Consider the following 21,600-nt stretch of genomic DNA (forward strand, 5'->3'; position numbering starts at 1 on the left):
CTCCGTTGCTTGGAATCAGACATTGCCTCCTTGGTGTCTCAGCAAAGGAGCTTCTATCTTGCCATTACTTCTGATGAGAGTCAAACTAAAGTGGGTGGAGTGACGCTGCTTAGTAGTCCATTGGACCGGCCTTCCCTCCCTTTGCCCCCTTCCACAAGTGATCAGCACGTGCCCATTCGAGAACCACTGAACTTCAGTGGCCCTGGATGACTAATTCTGCTCCCGATACTACATTTCTAGCTCATGCAGGATTTCTGGAGAGGCGGGAATAGAATTAATGGGAACAAAGGAAGTGATGTACTCAATTACTGCAGTGAGTGGAAAGAAGGCACTTGTTTTATATTAACGCTGCGCACATTTCTCATTCTCAGAATAGAGAAGCAGATGCTATAACTGTGGATGGTGGAGATATCTACAAGGGAGGCCTAGTGCCCGAACCACGCCTGAAACCAATTGCAGCCGAGAATACCACAGGTAATCGCTTATGAAATGCTGACAGCAAATGATTGTGATGCCTGCATTTTATGTATAATACTAATTATAAAATGACTAACCCACTGAATCTGCTGAGATGCATCTGTTGAGGACTGAGCCGAGGAGAAATATCTTCATTAAGAGATTGTTCACCCTATAGAATTCTCTGCCACAGAACGTGGTTGAGGCCAAAACATTGAATGTTTTCAAGAAAGAATTGGGTACTGTCTTTAGGACTAAAGGGATCAAAAGGTATGGGAAAAAGAGGGGACATGGATACTGAGTTGAATGACCAGCCATGATCATAATGAAGCAGACTTGAAGAGCCAAATGGCCTACTCTTGCCTATAATTTCTATATTCATGTCTTCCAATGGCACCCACAGTTCTTCTACTACCCAGATCTGTCTTCTATTGCCAAATTAGAACCCAACACACCATCATTGTCTGATCACACGAGGCACTGTGAATTGTGAGACCAATGTTTTGTCTGTGATTGAGAAAGGTTTGACTTGGCGGCATCTGATGTGACCATCAATCAGGTGTGACAGTTGCAACTCACAGATATGTGAAATCGCCAAATGGGAATGCTGATTTCAGCAATCTCCAATTGTGAACTCCTGCTCTCACCGCCTGATTCCCTTTTTATTGAGAGTTATTGCTGCATCTTTTATCTTAGACGGATCTCTGTAAAACCCTAACTGTTGCTGTGTATCATTTCCTTGTCCCGAGAATGGCAATTGGTGCATTGCTCCAACATAGACCCTTCTCAATTTGAAGCCAACTGAGGGATTTCTGCATGTGGTCATGTTTAGGGTTTCAATAATGCATTGTAAAGAAGAGTATTTCAATGAGACTTTGAAACTGTGTTATAACCATTGAGGAGTAGGTAATGAGTAACTGAGTCCCATTTCTTATATAAAATGAAGATGTCTTTACCAATCTTTATAATACAGGCAGCTAGCCTGGAGTTGCAGAAACATAAATATTTTCTAACTTGACCACAACCTGGATATATGATGCATGTGAACATCGAAAAATGACAAGCCAAGGCCAGTTTTTCCATCATACTTCACCCACACTCATAGTGGTTGGAGTATTGTAATGCAAAAATTCCCATCTTTCAGCCGCTATGTAATCCCTTGGGAGGAAGAAAGATCTCACAGCTAATGAAGGAAAACAAAATCTGGGCAATTTCTCTCTGTAATTCCAGCTAAGCAGCAATCGTAATAGCCTTTGACAGGTTGCACTCAATCATTTTGTTCGATGTGGAGGTGCTGGCGTTGTACTGAGGTGGACGTAGTTAAAAGTCACACAACACCAGGTTATAGTCCGACAGGTGTATTTGAAAGTACAAGCTTTTGTACAGCAATCTAGGTTTGTTCAATATATCATTTCAGTTGCATGACACTGTGATCTTTTGCTATAAGTTCTGTGTCTTATGATCCTGCTCCACAACTAATTGATGAAGGAGCACCGCTCCGAAAATTTGTACCTCCACGTAAGCCTGTTGGACAGTAACTTGGTATGGTGTGATTTTTAACTTCATTTTTTCTCAATTCTCTGTTTTTCATTTTTTAAGGCACCAAGCGATATTACCACTTCAAATTTGTTTCCAGAGCTATTTTCAAAGTTTTTGAGTGCCTTATTCTCTCAGCTCTACTATATATTTACAATAAAAATCAATGCAGTACAGGCAAGGGCAGTGATTCCAATATGATTGAGAGTGCATTGTATATTACAGAGGGCTCCTGTTATTATGCTGTAGCAGTAGTAAAGCAAAGCAGTGACTTTGGCTTCCATGGTCTACGGGGCAAAAGATCCTGCCACACTGGCATTGGTAAATCTGCTGGCTGGGTCATCCCGATAGGAACCATTCTGAGATACAACTTGACGTCTTGGAACAGAATGTCTCCAATTGAGGAAGGTAAAATGTTGTCTTTCATTGTTAAAAGCTTTGCAAATTTAATAACGTTTGAGTTATTTTGTCCGATTTCATTTGTGGAGAATTGAGCTTAGTTGTTGGGAGACAGATTTCACATAACTTTGATCCACGTTAATGTGTTACCTCCTGGTAAAAGGTATGGTGAGTTATGATGAATGAAATAGAATCTCAAAATGAGATAGAAAACAATAACTGGGAGTAATGGTACATCTGTCAATATATAGTTCACATGGGGGAATGATTATAAAGTTAATCTAGTTGTGTGATATGGAAATAGTTCAACATTTTCAAAAATTCTTTCTATACTGGGTTTGTCTTTAGATTCTCCTTCAGTGAAGATTACTGGCACTGGCCAGTCTAACATAAATATTTCAATCCAGAAAAAAAACTTTCTCTTGTTATTTCTAGATCTCTTTTATTCTCTCTATCCCTTTGATTTTGCTTTCTTTCCTTTGTTTCTCATTGTACTTCCTTTTCTTATCTTTTTACCTTTCTTATTCCTTCTATTTTGCCTCCCTCACCTTCCATCCCTTTTGTCTCATACTTTTCTATACCCATCTTCCATTTCTGCCACTAGATTAGATTATCTACAGTGTAGAAACAGGCCATTGAGTCCAACCAGTCCACACCGATCCTCTGAAGAGTAACCCTCTGACTAATGCACCGAACACTGTGGACAATTTAGCATGGCCAATTCACCGGACCTGCACATCTTTGGATCATGGGAGGAAACCCACGCAGTCACAGGGAGAATGTGCAAACTCCACACAGACAGACGCTCAAAGCTAGAATCGAACCTGGGTCCCTGGCACTGTGAGGCAGCAGTGCTAACCACTGAGCCACTGTGCCACCCCATTCTTTCTGCTTCTCACTCCAACCTTATCCTTTTCTTTTTGTCTTCTATATCCTTTCTTTATTCTACTTTTAATCTCACTCTCTTTCTGTCCATCAGCTTTTGTTCTTTCTTTAATCATCCTTTCTTTCCCCTTCTTTCCTGCTCTCTCTCTTTCCTCTGTGTTTCATGGGAATCATTGGCAAGTCTAACATTTATTGCCCTTGAGAGGGTGATGCTGAGCTGCCTTCTTAAACTGATGTAGTTCATGAGGTATGCATATGCCATTTTGACCCAGTAACACCAAAGGAATCAAGTCAGGATGGAGAGTGACTTGGAGAGGATGATGCTCCCATGTGTCTAGTTCCCTTACCCATTTCATAGAATCCCTACAGAGTGGAAGCAGGCTATATCAACCCTCCAAAGATTATCCCACCCAGACCCACGCCATCCTACCCAATCCCTGTAACCTTGCATTTCCCATGCCTAACCCACCCAGCCTGCACATCCCTGGAGACTATGGGCAATTTAGCGTGGCCAACCCACCTAACCCGCACATCTTAAGACTGTGGGAGGAAACCAGGGTACCTTGCTGAAACCCACGCAGACATGGGGTGAATGTGCAAATTCCATACAGACAGCTACCCAAGGGCAGAATTGAACCCAGGCCCCTGGCAGAAAACAGTACTAACCACTGATCCACTATATCATTTAGATGGCACAATTTGTGGTTTGTGAGGTGCTGTTGAAAAAACCTTGGTGAAGTGCAGCCATGTACCTTAGAGATGTTTGTCTCTCTCTGTCCATGCTATTTTTAAAATCTTTTTCTGTGTTTCTTTTTCTCTTCCTCTTCCTACTTCTCTCTAATCTCAGCTTTAGCTGGTTGATACAAACTAACTTTTCTTTTGTCATTCAATCATTATTTGTTTTTGTCTCTCTCCAGATCTTTGTTTTGCTTTCTTCTACCTTGCCTCGATTTTTTCCTGTCTTTTGTTCCATTTTATTCCCTCCTTTTCTTTCCTGCTTCTCTATTTCTAATAGAGTCATAGAGTCAAAGATATGTATAGCAGGGAAACAGACCCTTTGGGCCAACTCATCCATGCTGACCAGATAGCCCAAAGTAAATTAGTTCCATTTGCCAGCTTGTGGCCCATATCCCTTTAAACCTTCCCTATTTATGTACCCATCCAGACGCCTTTTAAATGCTGTAATTGTACTAGCCCCCACCATCTCCTCTGGCAGCTCATTCCATACATCCACCACTCTCTGCATGAAGATAGGTGCTCCTTAGGTCCCTTTTAAATGTTTTCTCTCTCACCTTAAACCTATGCCGTCTAGTTTTGGATTCCCCTACCCTGAGAAAAAGACTTTGGCTATTTACTCTATCCATGCTCCTCATGATTTTATAAACCTCTATAAGGTCACCTCTCAGTCTTTGATGATCCAGGGAAGATAGACCCAGCCTATTCAGCTTCTCCCTATAGCTCATACTCTCTAACCCTGGCAACATCATTGCAAATATTTTCTGTACTTCTTCAAGTTTTACAATGGCTTTCCTATAGCAGGGAGACCAGAATTGAACACACTTATCCTAAAGTGGCCTAACCAATGTTCTGTACAGCCGTCCAACTCCTTTACTCAATGCACTGACCAATAAAGGAAAGCATACCAAACACCTCCTTCATTTCCCTGTCTACCTGTGACTCTACTTGCAGGGAATTGTGAACCTACACTCCAAGGTCTCTTTGTAAGTCAACACTCCCCAAGACCTTACCATTAAGTGTATAAGTCCTGCCTTGATTTACCTTACCAAAATGCAGCACCTCACATTTATCTAAATGAAACTTCATCTGCCACCCTTGGCCCGTTGGCCCATCTGATCAAGATCATGCTGTGCTCTGAGATTAGCTTCTTTGCTTTTGAGCAGATTTTTTTCTTTGAAGAGATGGCTGAATGGCAGCAAAAGGATGAGTGAACAAGCTGTGGTGGGACCAGATGAGGTTGTTGAACATGGGATAGGAAGTAAACTGGATCTTCAGGCTAACAGTGGGAGGGATTATACCATGGCTGTCACTGGAGCAATGGACATTTGGAACAATAAACTGGGGTTTACACACCAGAAAGCAAAAGTGAGGACTGCAGATGCTGGAAACCAGAGTCTAGATCAGAGTGGTGCTGGCAAAGCACAGCAGGTCAGGCAGCACCTGAGGAGCAGGAAAATCGACATTTTGGGCAAAAGCCCTTCGTCAGGAATCCTGATGAAGGGCTTTTGCCCGAAAAGTCAATTTTCCTGCTCCTCGGGTGCTGCCTGACCTGCTGTGCTTTTCCAGCACCACTCTGATCTAAACTCTTTACACACCAGAAACCTATCCTAATTAAGACCTTTTGGTTTACTATAATGAAGTATTTTTCTTTCAATTCCTGTTTAAGTGTTTGCTCAGCCATGCATGGCAATCTTTTCACTTACATGTTTGTTTACATTTTGCTTCCAGTTGTACAAAAGTTCTTCTCCTCCAGCTGTGTCCCAGGTGCCAGTCCAGATTTCCCTAAGCTGTGTGCACTGTGCAATGGAACAGGGGAGAACCATTGCAAGAGATCACATGTTGAACCCTACTACGATTACTCTGGAGCATTTCAGTAGGTATTCCTCATCTCGGAAGACAGGGTTTATCGGAACTGTCTCTAGAGTAGCAAATTTGGTTTCTCTAGTTATAAGGTGCACTTAGTCAAATTAAATTCAAATCTGTTCCTCTTTAATTGTTTGGTATTGAAGACCTCTGAGCAATGAATATCATGGAATCACAATATCATGATCACGAGAGGACTGAAATAAAAACAAAGAATGTTCAAATATTCCTCAGGTCAGGCAGCACCTGGGGAGCAGGAAGTGTATGAACATGCAAACTAAAGTCAGGAATAGCCTTCCCTTCATTCAATATAGTAATGGGTGCTCTGGTTGTGAACTGAAGTCCACTTACTTGCCTACACCCAACATTCTTTAATTCCCTTATGTGTCAAGAATGTGTCTATATCTGCCTGAGAAATATTCAATGAGCCTGCCTCCAACATTCCTTTATGAAGAGTCTTCCGTCTCAAATGGGAGATCCCTTTTTAAACTGTCTCCCATTCTCTCGAGGTAAAGGAACCTTAATTTTAGCACCCACCCTGTCAAGACCACTCAGATCACGTACGTTTCAGTAAAATCGCCTTTCACTCTTCTGCACTCCTTTCGACTAATCTCTCCAGACATTCTCCATAAGTCAACCCCCTCATCCCGGGAATTGATAATGTGAACCTTTGCACTGCAGCAAAGCAATTATGTTCTTTCTTTAAAAGGGCAAATGTACACAGTACTCCAGATGTGGTCTCACAACACTGTACACAATGACAGCAAGACATTCCTTCCAATTAAATTCTTTTATCCCTGCAACAAGTGACAACATTCTATTTACATTCTTAATCACTTGCTTGCCAACATGTTAACTTTTTGTGATTCATGCTCCAGGGCACCCAGATCCCTCTGTACCTCAGTTCTGTAATCTCTTTCCATTTAAATAATCCAGTTATACAGCACAGAATCAGACTCTTCGGTCCAAACAGTCTATGGTGAAAATAATCCCAAGCTAAACCAGTCCCACCTGCCTGCTCCTGGCCCATATCCCTCCAAACCTTTCCCATTCATGTACTTATCCAAATGTCTTTAAACCGTTCTAATTGTGGCTGCTTTCTTATTCTTCGTGCCAAGTTCATTTTTTCCCCACATTATGCACCATTTGCTAAATTTTTGCTCATTCACTTTACTAATCTACATCCCTTTGTAACCTCCTTCAGTTTTCCTCACAACTTACTTCATTACCTATTTTTGGGTCATCAACATATCTATCCGCCATCCATTCAGTCCCTCTTCCAAGTCACTGACCCGGGTTCAATTCCCGCCTCAGGCGACTGACTGTGTGGAGTTTGCACGTTCTCCCCGTGTCTGCGTGGGTTTCCTCCGGGTGCTCCGGTTTCCTCCCACAGTCCAAAGATGTGCAGGTCAGGTGAATTGGCCATGCTAAATTGCCCGTAGTGTTAGGTAAGGGGTAGATGTAGATGTAGGGGTATGGGTGGGTTACGCTTCGGCGGGGCGGTGTGGACTTGTTGGGCCGAAGGGCCTGTTTCCACACTGTAAGTAATCTAATCTAATCTAATCTAATCTAAATTGTAAATAGTTGAGGCATTGGGATTGATCCCTGTGGCATTCTACTTGTTATATCTTGCCAGTCATAAATGATCCATTTATGCCAAGATTCTGTATCCTAAAAACTCAATGTAACAGATCTGTTACAACCTAATATGTTATGCTGTACACCAGACCTCTTATTTTGTTTAGTCATGTTCAATGTGGCATCTTGTCAAGACCTTTTGGAAATCTAAGTCCACCACAACAACAGATTTCTCTTTATCTATATTGCTTGAGCTTGACCAGGTCAAGTTTCTTTTTCTTTTTCATTGGTTTCTGCACTATTTGCTTCAGGCCCAGTCTGACAGCTATGACCTGACAGCCTGATCATTAGTGCTGCTACTAAGCTTTATAAACAGCTCTTTATATCCCAAAACCCTAACTGTGATTTTCCATTTTTTCCAATCTTTGCCTCCTGGTGTATTCCTGTAACCCCCCCTTCCTTTATTTGCAATTCTGTTGTATAGATATTATTCTGGAACTCCCTACCTAAGACATTTACTGTTTTACTGCTTTAAGTTAAAAGATATTTCTTTAAGGAAGATTTTGGCCACCTCGTAACCAACCAAACTCCACCACTGACCCGTGACCCCACTTCATTCTCTCTCTTTTTAGATTAGATTAGATTAGGTTCTCTACAGTGTGGAAAAAGACCCTTTGGCCCAACTAGTCCACACCGACCCTCTGAAGAGTAACCCACCCAGACCCATTCCCCTTATTTACCCCTGACTAATGCACTAATGCTATGGGCAATTTAGCATGGCCTGATGGCATTTTTCAACAAGTTACTACTTAAATGCAAGTTGTCATACCCAACCACGGATTACTTGTTGAAAGTTTGAAGGAGCCTTCCTTTCTGTATTGTACCTCACCAGGCTGCTGGTGTGAGGGGAGCCGAAATGGGACTTTGTCAGTTTATTTTAAAGAAAAAGTATTCATTCAGGAGATGTGGGCCAGCATTTAACGCCCATCCATAATTTCCCCTGAGAGGCCGGTGAGCTGCCTTTGTGAAATGCAGTCGTCCACTTGGTAAATAAGTTTGTAAACTGCTCTTAATGATTTACTGGTCTGTATGGTTGCATCCTTCTAGATGTTTGAAAGACGATGCTGGTGATGTGGCCTTTGTAAAACATAGCACAGTGCCAGGTAGGTGGATCTGAACAAACCACTTGAGTCCTTCTCTTAGACAAAGGCTGTTTTACAGCTGGTGAGCAAAGAGAAACCTCAGCATGGGGTTGGAAGGGGAGGCAAATGGGGGAGGTATGCAGGAAGCCTTGACCACAGTCATGTGGAGTCTGGAGGTCAAAAGGGATGCCATCTTAAGTATGTTGGCTTTGCCTTTATCTCACAAGGATACACTGATCTACATCAAAGTGTTCTCTAGGTCAGTCATCGCAGTGATGATAGCGAAAGGGATCATGAATGTAGGGAACCCCATTCAAAGCTGCTTCAGTTCTCACCCACTGCATTCGCCAGAACCCCATGTGCCACCTTGTCTCCTGAGGGCTGCATCTACAGTTGCTGGTGGAACAGTTTTCAATGGGGTCCTAACTCGCAAGAGATATGAGCAGTCTGCCTCCATGTCTGCTGATACCATGGGAGTTATACAATGGAGTGGGAGAAGTTAAAATTTTTTGCAATTGCACAAGTGAGTGAGTGATAAACAATGTGATAAAAGACTGTTTGATAAAATTTTTCATCAAGGTTATTCTTTGGAATCACTTTCCTATCTTGCCCATTTCATTGCTCTTTAACTTCTTTGGTGTTGAACAGGAAAATATCAAATAGTGGGGACCAATGAATGATGGGGACAGGAGTGATCTTTAGAATTGTTTTGTATCAAAATTAGTGGCAAAAGGAATGAGAAGACCCACCATTATATGTTCTTCTGATTTAAATCATCGCTCCAACTTAATGGAGTCCTGAATGCTGAGTAGCATATCAGCTGGTGTATATTACTACCTGCCCCTGATATTAGGTGTGACTGTACACAGGTTTGCATCTGTGATTGGTCTCAGTGATTTGTGACAATGAAATTGTGTTGTGACTGTGTCAGTGTGTTGTCTCTGTGACTGAATCAGTTTCTTGTTTCTGTGACAGTAACAGTTTGTTGTCTCTGTGACTGTAACAGTGTGTTGTCTTTGTGAGTGTATCAGTGTATTGTCTCTGTGACTGTATCAGTGTGTTTTCTCTGTGACTGTATCAATGTGTTGTCTCTGCGACTGTAACAGTTTGCTGTCTGTGACTGTAACAGTGTGTCATCTCTGTAATTGTAACAGTGTGTTGTCTCTGTGACTGTGTCAGTGTGTTGTCTCTGTGACTGTAACAGTGTGTTGTCTCTGTGACTGTAACTGTGTTGTCTGTGTGACTGTGTCAGTGTGTTGTCTCTGTGACTGTAACAGTGTGTCTTCTCTGTGACTGTATCAATGTGTTGTCTCTGTGACTGTAACAGTTTGCTGTCTGTGACTGTAACAGTGTGTTATCTCTGTAATTGTAACAGTGTGTTGTCTCTGTGACTGTGTCAGTGTGTTGTCTCTGTGACTGTATCAGTGTGTCATCTCTGTGACTGTAACAGTGTGTTGACTCTGCGACTGTATCAGTGTGATGTCTCTGTGATTGTGTCGGTTTGTTGTCTCTGTGACAGGAATAGTTTGTTGTCTCTGTGAAAATAACAGTTTGTTGTCTCTGTGACTGTAACAGTGTGTTGTCCTTGTGACTGTAACAGTGTTGTCTCTGTAACTGTATCAGTGTGTTGTCTCTGTGACTGTGTCAGTTTGTTGTCTCTGTGACTGTAACAGTGTGTTGTCTCAGTGACTGAATCTGTTTCTTGTCTCTGTAACAGTAACAGTTTGTTGTCTCTGTGACTGTAACAGTGTGTTGTCTTTGTGACTGTAACAGTGTTGTCTCTGTGACTGTGTCAGTGTGTTGTCTCTGTGACTGTACCACTGTGTTGTATCTGTGACTGTGTCAGTGTGTTGTCTGTGTGACTGTGTCAGTTTGTTGTGTCTGTGACTGTAGCAGTGTGTTGTCTCTGTGAATGTAACAGTGTGTTGTCTTTGTGACTGTAACAGTGTTGTCTCTGTGACTGTATCAGTGTGTTGTCTCTGTGACTGTGTCAGTTTGTTGTCTCTGTGACTGTGTCAGTGTGTTGTCTCTGTGACAGTAACAGTGTGTTGTCTCTGTGACTGTAACAGTTTGTTGTCTCTGTGACTGTGTCAGTGTGTTGTCTCTGTGACTGTGTAAGTTTGTTGTCTCTGTGACTGTAACAGTGTGTTGTCTCTGAGACTGTAACAGTGTGTTGTCTCTGTGACTGTAACAGTGTGTTCTCTTTGTGACAGTAACAGTGTTGTCTCTGTGACTGTGTCAGTTTGTTGTCTCTGTGACTGTGTCAGTGTGTTGTCTCTGTGACAGTAACAGTTTGTTGACTATGTGACAGTAACAGTGTTGTCTCTGTGATTGTATCTGTGTTGTCTCTTTGTGACTGTGTCAGTGTGTTGTCTCTGTGACTGTGTCAGTGTGTTGTCTCTGTGACAGTAACAGTGTGTTGTCTCTGTGACAGTAACAGTGTTGTCTCTGTGATTGTATCTGTGTTGTCTCTTTGTGACTGTGTCAGTGTGTTGTCTCTGTGACTGTGTCAGTTTGTTGTCTCTGTGACTGTGTAAGTTTGTTGTCTCTGTGACTGTAACAGTGTCTTGTCTCTGAGACTGTAACAGTGTCTTGTCTCTGTGACTGAATCAGTTTCTTGTCTCTGTGACAGTAACAGTTTGTTGTCTCTGTGACTGTAACAGTGTGTTCTCTTTGTGACAGTAACAGTGTTGTCTCTGTGACTGTGTCAGTTTGTTGTCTCTGTGACTGTGTCAGTGTGTTGTGTCTGTGACTGTGTCAGTGTGTTGTCTTTGTGACAGTAACAGTGTGTTGTCTCTGTGACAGTAACAGTGTGTTGTCTCTGTGACCGTGTCAGTGTGTTGTATCTGTGACTGTGTCAGTGTGTTGTCTGTGTGACTGTGTCAGTTTGTTGTCTCTGTGACTGTAACAGTGTGTTGTCTCTGTGACTGTAACAGTGTGTTGTCTCTGTGACTGTATCAATGTGCTGTCTCTGTGACTGTAACAGTTTGTTGTCTGTGACTGTGACAGTGTGTCAGCTCTGTAATTCTAACAGTGTGTTGTCTCTGTGATTGTGTCAGTTTGTTGTCTGTGTGACTGTAACAGTGTGTTTGCTCTGTGACTGTGTCAGTGTGTTGTTTCTGTGACTGTATCAGTGTGTTGTATTTGTGACTGTTACACTGTGTTGTATCTGTGACTGTATCAGTGTGTTGCCTGTGTGACTGTGTCAGTTTGTTGTCTCTGTGACTGTAGCAGTGTGTTGTCTCTGTGACTGTAGCAGTGTGTTGTCTATGTGTGTCAGTGTGTTGTATTTGTGACCGTGTCAGTGTGTTGTCTGTGTGACTGTGTCAGTGTGTTGTATTTGTGATCGTGTCAGTGTGTTGTCTGTGTGACTGTGTCAGTGTGTTGTATCTGTGACCGTGTCAGTATGTTGTATCTCTGACTGTAACAGTGTGTTGTCTCTGTTACTGTAACACTGTGTTGTATCTGTGACTGTAAAGTGTATTGTCTATGTGTGTCAGTGTGTTGTCTCTGTGACTGTAACAGTGTGTTTGCTCTGTGACTGTAGCAGTGTGTTGTCTCTGTGACTGTAGCAGTGTGTTGTCTCTGTGACAGCAACACTGTGTTGTATCTGTGACTGTATCAGTGTGTTGTCTGTGTGACTGTGTCAGTTTGTTGTCTCTGTGACTGTAACAGTGTGTTTGCTCTGTGACTGTGTCAGTGTGTTTGTCTCTGTGACTGTAACAGTGTGTTTGCTTTGTGACAGTGTCAGTGTGTTGTATCTGTGACTGTGTCAGTGTGTTGTCTGTGTGACTGTGTCAGTTTGTTTTCTCTGTGACTATAAGTGTGTTGTCTCTGTGACTATAACAGTGTGTTTGCTTTGTGACTGTGTCAGTGTGTTGTATCTCTGACTGTAACAGTGTGTTGTCTTTGTCACTGTAACAGTGTGTTGTCTCAGTGACTGAATCTGTTTCTTGTCTCTGTAACAGTAACAGTTTGTTGTCTCTGTGACTGTAACAGTGTGTTGTCTTTGTGACTGTAACAGTGTTGTCTCTGTGACTGTGTCAGTGTGTTGTCTCTGTGACTGTACCACTGTGTTGTATCTGTGACTGTGTCAGTGTGTTGTCTGTGTGACTGTGTCAGTTTGTTGTGTCTGTGACTGTAGCAGTGTGTTGTCTCTGTGAATGTAACAGTGTGTTGTCTTTGTGACTGTAACAGTGTTGTCTCTGTGACTGTATCAGTGTGTTGTCTCTGTGACTGTGTCAGTTTGTTGTCTCTGTGACTGTGTCAGTGTGTTGTCTCTGTGACAGTAACAGTGTGTTGTCTCTGTGACTGTAACAGTTTGTTGTCTCTGTGACTGTGTCAGTGTGTTGTCTCTGTGACTGTGTAAGTTTGTTGTCTCTGTGACTGTAACAGTGTGTTGTCTCTGAGACTGTAACAGTGTGTTGTCTCTGTGACTGTAACAGTGTGTTCTCTTTGTGACAGTAACAGTGTTGTCTCTGTGACTGTGTCAGTTTGTTGTCTCTGTGACTGTGTCAGTGTGTTGTCTCTGTGACAGTAACAGTTTGTTGTCTATGTGACAGTAACAGTGTTGTCTCTGTGATTGTATCTGTGTTGTCTCTTTGTGACTGTGTCAGTGTGTTGTCTCTGTGACTGTGTCAGTTTGTTGTCTCTGTGACTGTGTAAGTTTGTTGTCTCTGTGACTGTAACAGTGTCTTGTCTCTGAGACTGTAACAGTGTCTTGTCTCTGTGACTGAATCAGTTTCTTGTCTCTGTGACAGTAACAGTTTGTTGTCTCTGTGACTGTAACAGTGTGTTCTCTTTGTGACAGTAACAGTGTTGTCTCTGTGACTGTGTCAGTTTGTTGTCTCTGTGACTGTGTCAGTGTGTTGTGTCTGTGACTGTGTCAGTGTGTTGTCTTTGTGACAGTAACAGTGTGTTGTCTCTGTGACAGTAACAGTGTGTTGTCTCTGTGACCGTGTCAGTGTGTTGTATCTGTGACTGTGTCAGTGTGTTGTCTGTGTGACTGTGTCAGTTTGTTGTCTCTGTGACTGTAACAGTGTGTTGTCTCTGTGACTGTAACAGTGTGTTGTCTCTGTGACTGTATCAATGTGCTGTCTCTGTGACTGTAACAGTTTGTTGTCTGTGACTGTGACAGTGTGTCAGCTCTGTAATTCTAACAGTGTGTTGTCTCTGTGATTGTGTCAGTTTGTTGTCTGTGTGACTGTAACAGTGTGTTTGCTCTGTGACTGTGTCAGTGTGTTGTTTCTGTGACTGTATCAGTGTGTTGTATTTGTGACTGTTACACTGTGTTGTATCTGTGACTGTATCAGTGTGTTGCCTGTGTGACTGTGTCAGTTTGTTGTCTCTGTGACTGTAGCAGTGTGTTGTCTCTGTGACTGTAGCAGTGTGTTGTCTATGTGTGTCAGTGTGTTGTATTTGTGACCGTGTCAGTGTGTTGTCTGTGTGACTGTGTCAGTGTGTTGTATTTGTGATTGTGTCAGTGTGTTGTCTGTGTGACTGTGTCAGTGTGTTGTATCTGTGACCGTGTCAGTATGTTGTATCTCTGACTGTAACAGTGTGTTGTCTCTGTTACTGTAATACTGTGTTGTATCTGTGACTGTAAAGTGTATTGTCTATGTGTGTCAGTGTGTTGTCTCTGTGACTGTAACAGTGTGTTTGCTCTGTGACTGTAGCAGTGTGTTGTCTCTGTGACTGTAGCAGTGTGTTGTCTCTGTGACAGCAACACTGTGTTGTATCTGTGACTGTATCAGTGTGTTGTCTGTGTGACTGTGTCAGTTTGTTGTCTCTGTGACTGTAACAGTGTGTTTGCTCTGTGACTGTGTCAGTGTGTTTGTCTCTGTGACTGTAACAGTGTGTTTGCTTTGTGACAGTGTCAGTGTGTTGTATCTGTGACTGTGTCAGTGTGTTGTCTGTGTGACTGTGTCAGTTTGTTTTCTCTGTGACTATACGTGTGTTGTCTCTGTGACTATAACAGTGTGTTTGCTTTGTGACTGTGTCAGTGTGTTGTATCTCTGACTGTAACAGTGTGTTGTCTTTGTCACTGTAACAGTGTGTTGTCTCTGTGACTGTGTCAGTTTGTTGTCTCCGTGGCTGTAGCAGTGTGTTGTCTCTGTGACTGTAACAGTGTGTTGTCTCTGTGACTGTGTCAGTGTGTTGTCTCTGTGACTATGTCAATGTGTTGTATCTGTGACTGTGTCAGTTTGTTGTCTCTGTGGCTGTAGCAGTGTGTTGTATCTGTGGCTGTAACAGTTTGTTTGCTCTGTGAATGTAACAGTGTGTTGTCTCTGTGACTGTGTCAGTGTGTTCTCTCTGTGACAGTAAAAGTGTTATCTCTGTGACTGTGTCAGTTTGTCCCTGTGACTGTAACAGTGTGTTTGCTTTGTGACTGTGTCAGTGTGATGTATCTGTGACTGTATCAGTGTGTTGTCTATGTGACTGTGTCAGTTTGTTGTCTCTGTGACTGTAGCAGTGTGTTGTCTCTGTGACTGTAACAGTGTATTGTCTCTGTGACTGTGTCAGTATGTTGTATCTCTGACTGTAACAGTGTGTTGTCTCTGTGACAGTAACACTGTGTTGTATCTGTGACTGTAACACTGTTGTATCTGTGACTGTGTCAGTGTGTTGTCTGTGTGACTGTGTCAGTGTGTTGTCTCTGTGACTGTAACAGTGTGTTGTCTCAGTGACTGAATCTGTTTCTTGTCTCTGTAACAGTAACAGTTTGTTGTCTCTGTGACTGTAACAGTGTGTTGTCTTTGTGACTGTAACAGTGTTGTCTCTGTGACTGTGTCAGTGTGTTGTCTCTGTGACTGTGTCAGTTTGTTGTCTCTGTGACTGTGTAAGTTTGTTGTCTCTGTGACTGTAACAGTGTCTTGTCTCTGAGACTGTAACAGTGTCTTGTCTCTGTGACTGAATCAGTTTCTTGTCTCTGTGACAGTAACAGTTTGTTGTCTCTGTGACTGTAACAGTGTGTTCTCTTTGTGACAGTAACAGTGTTGTCTCTGTGACTGTGTCAGTTTGTTGTCTCTGTGACTGTGTCAGTGTGTTGTGTCTGTGACTGTGTCAGTGTGTTGTCTTTGTGACAGTAACAGTGTGTTGTCTCTGTGACAGTAACAGTGTGTTGTCTCTGTGACCGTGTCAGTGTGTTGTATCTGTGACTGTGTCAGTGTGTTGTCTGTGTGACTGTGTCAGTTTGTTGTCTCTGTGACTGTAACAGTGTGTTGTCTCTGTGACTGTAACAGTGTGTTGTCTCTGTGACTGTATCAATGTGCTGTCTCTGTGACTGTAACAGTTTGTTGTCTGTGACTGTGACAGTGTGTCAGCTCTGTAATTCTAACAGTGTGTTGTCTCTGTGATTGTGTCAGTTTGTTGTCTGTGTGACTGTAACAGTGTGTTTGCTCTGTGACTGTGTCAGTGTGTTGTTTCTGTGACTGTATCAGTGTGTTGTATTTGTGACTGTTACACTGTGTTGTATCTGTGACTGTATCAGTGTGTTGCCTGTGTGACTGTGTCAGTTTGTTGTCTCTGTGACTGTAGCAGTGTGTTGTCTCTGTGACTGTAGCAGTGTGTTGTCTATGTGTGTCAGTGTGTTGTATTTGTGACCGTGTCAGTGTGTTGTCTGTGTGACTGTGTCAGTGTGTTGTATTTGTGATCGTGTCAGTGTGTTGTCTGTGTGACTGTGTCAGTGTGTTGTATCTGTGACCGTGTCAGTATGTTGTATCTCTGACTGTAACAGTGTGTTGTCTCTGTTACTGTAACACTGTGTTGTATCTGTGACTGTAAAGTGTATTGTCTATGTGTGTCAGTGTGTTGTCTCTGTGACTGTAACAGTGTGTTTGCTCTGTGACTGTAGCAGTGTGTTGTCTCTGTGACTGTAGCAGTGTGTTGTCTCTGTGACAGCAACACTGTGTTGTATCTGTGACTGTATCAGTGTGTTGTCTGTGTGACTGTGTCAGTTTGTTGTCTCTGTGACTGTAACAGTGTGTTTGCTCTGTGACTGTGTCAGTGTGCTTGTCTCTGTGACTGTAACAGTGTGTTTGCTTTGTGACAGTGTCAGTGTGTTGTATCTGTGACTGTGTCAGTGTGTTGTCTGTGTGACTGTGTCAGTTTGTTTTCTCTGTGACTATAAGTGTGTTGTCTCTGTGACTATAACAGTGTGTTTGCTTTGTGACTGTGTCAGTGTGTTGTATCTCTGACTGTAACAGTGTGTTGTCTTTGTCACTGTAACAGTGTGTTGTCTCTGTGACTGTGTCAGTTTGTTGTCTCTGTGGCTGTAGCAGTGTGTTGTCTCTGTGACTGTAACAGTGTGTTGTCTCTGTGACTGTGTCAGTGTGTTGTCTCTGTGACTATGTCAATGTGTTGTATCTGTGACTGTGTCAGTTTGTTGTCTCTGTGGCTGTAACAGTGTGTTTGCTCTGTGAATGTAACAGTGTGTTGTCTCTGTGACTGTGTCAGTGTGTTCTCTCTGTGACAGTAAAAGTGTTATCTCTGTGACTGTGTCAGTTTGTCTCTGTGACTGTAACAGTGTGTTTGCTTTGTGACTGTGTCAGTGTGATGTATCTGTGACTGTATCAGTGTGTTGTCTATGTGACTGTGTCAGTGTGTTGTCTCTGTGACTGTAAGTGTGTTGTCTCTGTGACTGTAACAGTGTATTGTCTCTGTGACTGTGTCAGTATGTTGTATCTCTGACTGTAACAGTGTGTTGTCTCTGTGACAGTAACACTGTGTTGTATCTGTGACTGTAACACTGTTGTATCTGTGACTGTGTCAGTGTGTTGTCTGTGTGACTGTGTCAGTGTGTTGTCTCTGTGACTGTAACAGTATGTTGTCTCTGTGACTGTGTCAGTGTGTTGTCTCTGTGACTGTAACAGTGTGTTTGCTTTGTGACAGTGTCAGTGTGTTGTATCTGTGACTGTGTCAGTGTGTTGTCTGTGTGACTGTGTCAGTTTGTTTCTCTGTGACTATAAGTGTGTTGTCTCTGTGACTGTGTCAGTGTGTTGTCTCTGTGACTATGTCAATGTGTTGTATCTGTGACTGTGTCAGTTTGTTGTCTCTGTGGCTGCAGCAGTGTGTTGTATCTGTGGCTGTAACAGTGTGTTTGCTCTGTGACTGTAACAGTGTGTTGTCTCTGTGACTGTGTCAGTGTGTTGTCTCTGTGACAGTAACAGTGTTATCTCTGTGACTGTGTCAGTTTGTCTCTGTGACTGTAACAGTGTGTTTGCTTTGTGACTGTGTCAGTGTGTTGTATCTGTGACTGTGTCAGTGTGTTGTCTCTGTGACTGTAAGTGTGTTGTCTCTGTGACTGTAACAGTGTATTGTCTCTGTGACTGTGTCAGTATGTTGTATCTCTGACTGTAACAGTGTGTTGTCTCTGTGACAGTAACACTGTGTTGTATCTGTGACTGTAACACTGTTGTATCTGTGACTGTGTCAGTGTGTTGTCTGTGTGACTGTGTCAGTGTGTTGTCTCTGTGACTGTAACAGTATGTTGTCTCTGTGACTGTGTCAGTGTGTTGTCTCTGTGACTGTAACAGTGTGTTTGCTTTGTGACAGTGTCAGTGTGTTGTATCTGTGACTGTGTCAGTGTGTTGTCTGTGTGACTGTGTCAGTTTGTTTCTCTGTGACTATAAGTGTGTTGTCTCTGTGACTGTGTCAGTGTGTTGTCTCTGTGACTATGTCAATGTGTTGTATCTGTGACTGTGTCAGTTTGTTGTCTCTGTGGCTGCAGCAGTGTGTTGTATCTGTGGCTGTAACAGTGTGTTTGCTCTGTGACTGTAACAGTGTGTTGTCTCTGTGACTGTGTCAGTGTGTTGTCTCTGTGACAGTAACAGTGTTATCTCTGTGACTGTGTCAGTTTGTCTCTGTGACTGTAACAGTGTGTTTGCTTTGTGACTGTGTCAGTGTGTTGTATCTGTGACTGTGTCAGTGTGTTGTCTCTGTGACTGTAAGTGTGTTGTCTCTGTGACTGTAACAGTGTATTGTCTCTGTGACTGTGTCAGTATGTTGTATCTCTGACTGTAACAGTGTGTTGTCTCTGTGACAGTAACACTGTGTTGTATCTGTGACTGTAACACTGTTGTATCTGTGACTGTGTCAGTGTGTTGTCTGTGTGACTGTGTCAGTGTGTTGTCTCTGTGACTGTAACAGTATGTTGTCTCTGTGACTGTGTCAGTGTGTTGTCTCTGTGACTGTAACAGTGTGTTTGCTTTGTGACAGTGTCAGTGTGTTGTATCTGTGACTGTGTCAGTGTGTTGTCTGTGTGACTGTGTCAGTTTGTTTCTCTGTGACTATAAGTGTGTTGTCTCTGTGACTGTAACAGTGTGTTTGCTTTGTGACTGTGTCAGTGTGTTGTCTCTGTGGCTGTAGCAGTGTGTTGTCTCTGTGACTGTAACAGTGTGTTGTCTCTGTGACTGTGTCAGTGTGTTGTCTCTGTGACTATGTCAATGTGTTGTATCTGTGACTGTGTCAATTTGTTGTCTCTGTGGCTGTAGCAGTGTGTTGTATCTGTGGCTGTAACAGTGTGTTTGCTCTGTGACTGTAACAGTGTGTTGTCTCTGTGACTGTGTCAGTGTGTTCTCTCTGTGACAGTAACAGTGTTATCTCTGTGACTGTGTCAGTTTGTCTCTGTGACTGTAACAGTGTGTTCGCTTTGTGACAGTGTCAGTGTGTTGTATCTGTGACTGTGTCAGTGTGTTGTCTGTGTGACTGTGTCAGTTTGTTTTCTCTGTAACTATAAGTGTGTTGTCTCTGTGACTGTAACAGTGTGTTTGCTTTATGACTGTGTCAGTGTGTTGTCTCTGTGGCTGTAGCAGTGTGTTGTCTCTGTGACTGTAACAGTGTGTTGTCTCTGTGACTGTGTCAGTGTGTTGTCTCTGTGACTATGTCAATGTGTTGTATCTGTGACTGTGTCAGTTTGTTGTCTCTGTGGCTGCAGCAGTGTGTTGTATCTGTGGCTGTAACAGTGTGTTTGCTCTGTGACTGTAACAGTGTGTTGTCTCTGTGACTGTGTCAGTGTGTTGTCTCTGTGACAGTAACAGTGTTATCTCTGTGACTGTGTCAGTTTGTCTCTGTGACTGTAACAGTGTGTTTGCTTTGTGACTGTGTCAGTGTGTTGTATCTGTGACTGTGTCAGTGTGTTGTCTCTGTGACTGTAAGTGTGTTGTCTCTGTGACTGTAACAGTGTATTGTCTCTGTGACTGTGTCAGTATGTTGTATCTCTGACTGTAACAGTGTGTTGTCTCTGTGACAGTAACACTGTGTTGTATCTGTGACTGTAACACTGTTGTATCTGTGACTGTGTCAGTGTGTTGTCTGTGTGACTGTGTCAGTGTGTTGTATCTGTGACTGTGTCAGTGTGTTGTCTCTGTGACTGTGTCAGTGTGTTGTCTCTGTGACTGTAACAGTATGTTGTCTCTGTGACTTGTAACAGTATGTTGTCTCTGTGACTGTGTCAGTGTGTTGTCTGTGTGACTATGTCAGTGTGGTGTATCTGTGACTGTGTCAGTTTGTTGTCTCTGTGGCTGTAGCAGTGTGTTGTCTCTGTGACTGTAACAGTGTGTTTGCTCTGTGACTGTAACAGTGTGTTTGCTCTGTGACTGTGTCAGTGTGTTGTCTCTGTGACTGTAACAGTGTGTTCGCTTTGTGACAGTGTCAGTGTGTTGTATCTGTGACTGTGTCAGTGTGTTGTCTGTGTGACTGTGTCAGTTTGTTTTCTCTGTGACTATAAGTGTGTTGTCTCTGTGACTGTAACAGTGTGTTTGCTTTGTGACTGTGTCAGTGTGTTGTATCTCTGACTGTAACAGTTTGTTGTCTCTGTCACTGTAACAGTGTGTTGTCTCTGTGACTGTGTCAGTGTGTTGTCTCTGTGACTATGTCAATGTGTTGTATCTGTGACTGTGTCAGTTTGTTGTCTCTGTGGCTGTAGCAGTGTGTTGTATCTGTGACTGTAACAGTGTGTTTGCTCTGTGACTGTAACAGTGTGTTGTCTCTGTGACAGTAACAGTGTTATCTCTGTGACTGTGTCAGTTTGTCTCTGTGACTGTAACAGTGTGTTGTCTCTGTGACTGTGTCAGTGTGTTGTATCTGTGACTTTGTCAGTGTGTTGTCTGTGTGACTGTGTCAGTGTGTTGTCTCTGTGACTGTAACAGTATGTTGTCTCTGTGACTGTGTCAGTGTGTTGTCTCTGTGACTATGTCAGTGTGGTGTATCTGTGACTGTAACAGTGTGTTTGCTCTGTGACTGTAATAGTGTGTTGTCTCTGTGACTGTGTCAGTGTGTTGTCTCTGTGACAGTAACAGTGTGTTGTCTCTGTGATTGTGTCAGTTTGTCTCTGTGACTGTAACAGTGTGTTGTCTCTGTGACTGTGTCAGTGTGTTGTATCTGTGACTGTGTCAGTGTGTTGTCTCTGTGACAGTAACAGTGTTGTCTCTGTGACTGTGTCAGTTTGTCTCTGTGACTGTAACAGTATGTTTGCTTTGTGATGGTGTCAGTGTGTTGTATCTGTGACAGTGTCAGTGTGTTGTCTCTGTGACAGTGTCAACGTCAGTGTGTTGTCTCTGTGACTGTAACAGTTTGTTGTCTCTGTGACTGTAACAGTGTGTCGTCTCTGTGACTGTAACGGTGTGTTTGCTTTGTCACTGTTTCAGTGTGTTGTACCTGTGACTGTGTCAGTGTGTTGTCTGTGTGACCGTGTCAGTTTGTTGTCTCTGTGACTGTAACAGTGTGTTGTCTCTGTGACGGTGTCAGTTTGTTGTATCTGTGACCGTGTCAGTGTGTTGTATCTCTGACTGTAACAGTGTGTTGTCTCTGTGACTGTAACACTGTTGTATTTGTGACTGTATCAGTGTGTTGCCTGTGTGACGGTAAGTTTGTTGTCTCTGTGACTGTAACAGTGTGTTGTATCTGTGACTGTAACAGTGTGTTGTATCTGTGACTGTATCAGTGTGTTGTCTCTGTGACTATAACAGTGTGCTGTCTATGTGTGTCAGTGTGTTGTCTCTGTGAC

The 21,600-nt window shown here is 42.8% G+C and overlaps 1 protein-coding gene across 1 annotated transcript in view; it reads left to right on the top strand.

Moving 5' to 3' along the window:
* LOC140478439 (uncharacterized) overlaps positions 1 to 21,600 on the top strand; it is a 119,161-nt gene that overhangs the window by 70,425 nt on the left and 27,136 nt on the right. The window contains exons 18-21 of the mRNA XM_072571703.1: positions 372 to 474; positions 2,218 to 2,400; positions 5,743 to 5,887; positions 8,563 to 8,618. Of these exons, the coding sequence (XP_072427804.1) occupies positions 372 to 474; positions 2,218 to 2,400; positions 5,743 to 5,887; positions 8,563 to 8,618 (487 nt within the window). The remainder of the gene's footprint in view (positions 1 to 371; positions 475 to 2,217; positions 2,401 to 5,742; positions 5,888 to 8,562; positions 8,619 to 21,600) is intronic.

This window comes from Chiloscyllium punctatum, chromosome 6 (genome assembly GCF_047496795.1).
Source record: "Chiloscyllium punctatum isolate Juve2018m chromosome 6, sChiPun1.3, whole genome shotgun sequence".
In the NCBI taxonomy this organism is placed as follows: Eukaryota; Metazoa; Chordata; class Chondrichthyes; order Orectolobiformes; family Hemiscylliidae; genus Chiloscyllium; species Chiloscyllium punctatum.